We start from the raw sequence: 827 nt of genomic DNA on the forward strand, positions 1-827 counted from the left end.
GATTTTTACTCTCATGCATCATTTGACACTTTTGAGTGGTACGATCAGAGTTGCCGTCTGATATTCTTGTTGTGTTCGAACATGCTAGTTGCTTTATACAAACAGCGAATGCTCTCCTGTGCCTGAAACCGGCCTCCTCTCTCTTCCTTTCTTCCTCAGTGGACATCGGAGCCATATGAGAGTATAGACGCGAGCAATTCCAACGCTGCAGTCACGGTGAAAGACGACACACAGTTAAGCGAGCAGGGCTGCAGCCAGGGATTAGACAAGACCCAGGAGGATTCAGCATCTGCCTCAACAGTTCCAGACCCAACTGATCAAAAGACTGTCTGAGAGAGAAAACACATCTGTGACAGTGCCCATACTCATGCCCACATACAGACAGGACTGTATGAAGAGTTATACACACATAAATAAAGAAGATTGTATGAGAGAGCACCCATGCACACAAACCTGCCTCCTCTGTCCTCAGCATGTGGTCTCACCCTGTTGTCTGAATGTAAAGTCTGAAAACACAGTCTTTGATGCAGAGGATAAAAATAAAGACATTTTTAAACGACGTGGCCTCTTTCTGTGGTTAACAGGTCTCATTTAAATCTGGGTGTCAGAAGGAAATATTTATTTTTGGAAGTATAGTTTATCAAAATGCCACAGGTTAATTATATAGTCTTACTCAGAGATGCCAAAACTCCCCCGTGTATTAGGTTGTTTAAACATTTTACTTTAAATGATCATGAATTGTTTCAAAAAAGCAACTACATTATGTCTGAGTTCAACATGTGATTACTAGCCTTTTGGCCTTTAGTCAGATGATCTCCCCGAAAACT

General features: G+C 42.0%; 1 protein-coding gene across 1 annotated transcript in view; it reads left to right on the plus strand.

Moving 5' to 3' along the window:
• The window catches only part of pcnx2 (pecanex 2), a 37,027-nt gene extending 36,468 nt beyond the window's left edge, over positions 1-559 (plus strand). The window contains exon 40 of the mRNA XM_005727511.1: positions 160-559. Coding sequence (XP_005727568.1) covers positions 160-333 — 174 coding nt within the window. The 3' untranslated portion in view covers positions 334-559. The remainder of the gene's footprint in view (positions 1-159) is intronic.
• Positions 560-827: the final 268 nt, after the last annotated feature.

The sequence above is a fragment of the Pundamilia nyererei genome, unplaced genomic scaffold, assembly GCF_000239375.1.
Source record: "Pundamilia nyererei isolate P.nyererei 1_Seehausen unplaced genomic scaffold, PunNye1.0 scaffold00024, whole genome shotgun sequence".
NCBI lineage: Eukaryota > Metazoa > Chordata > Actinopteri > Cichliformes > Cichlidae > Pundamilia > Pundamilia nyererei.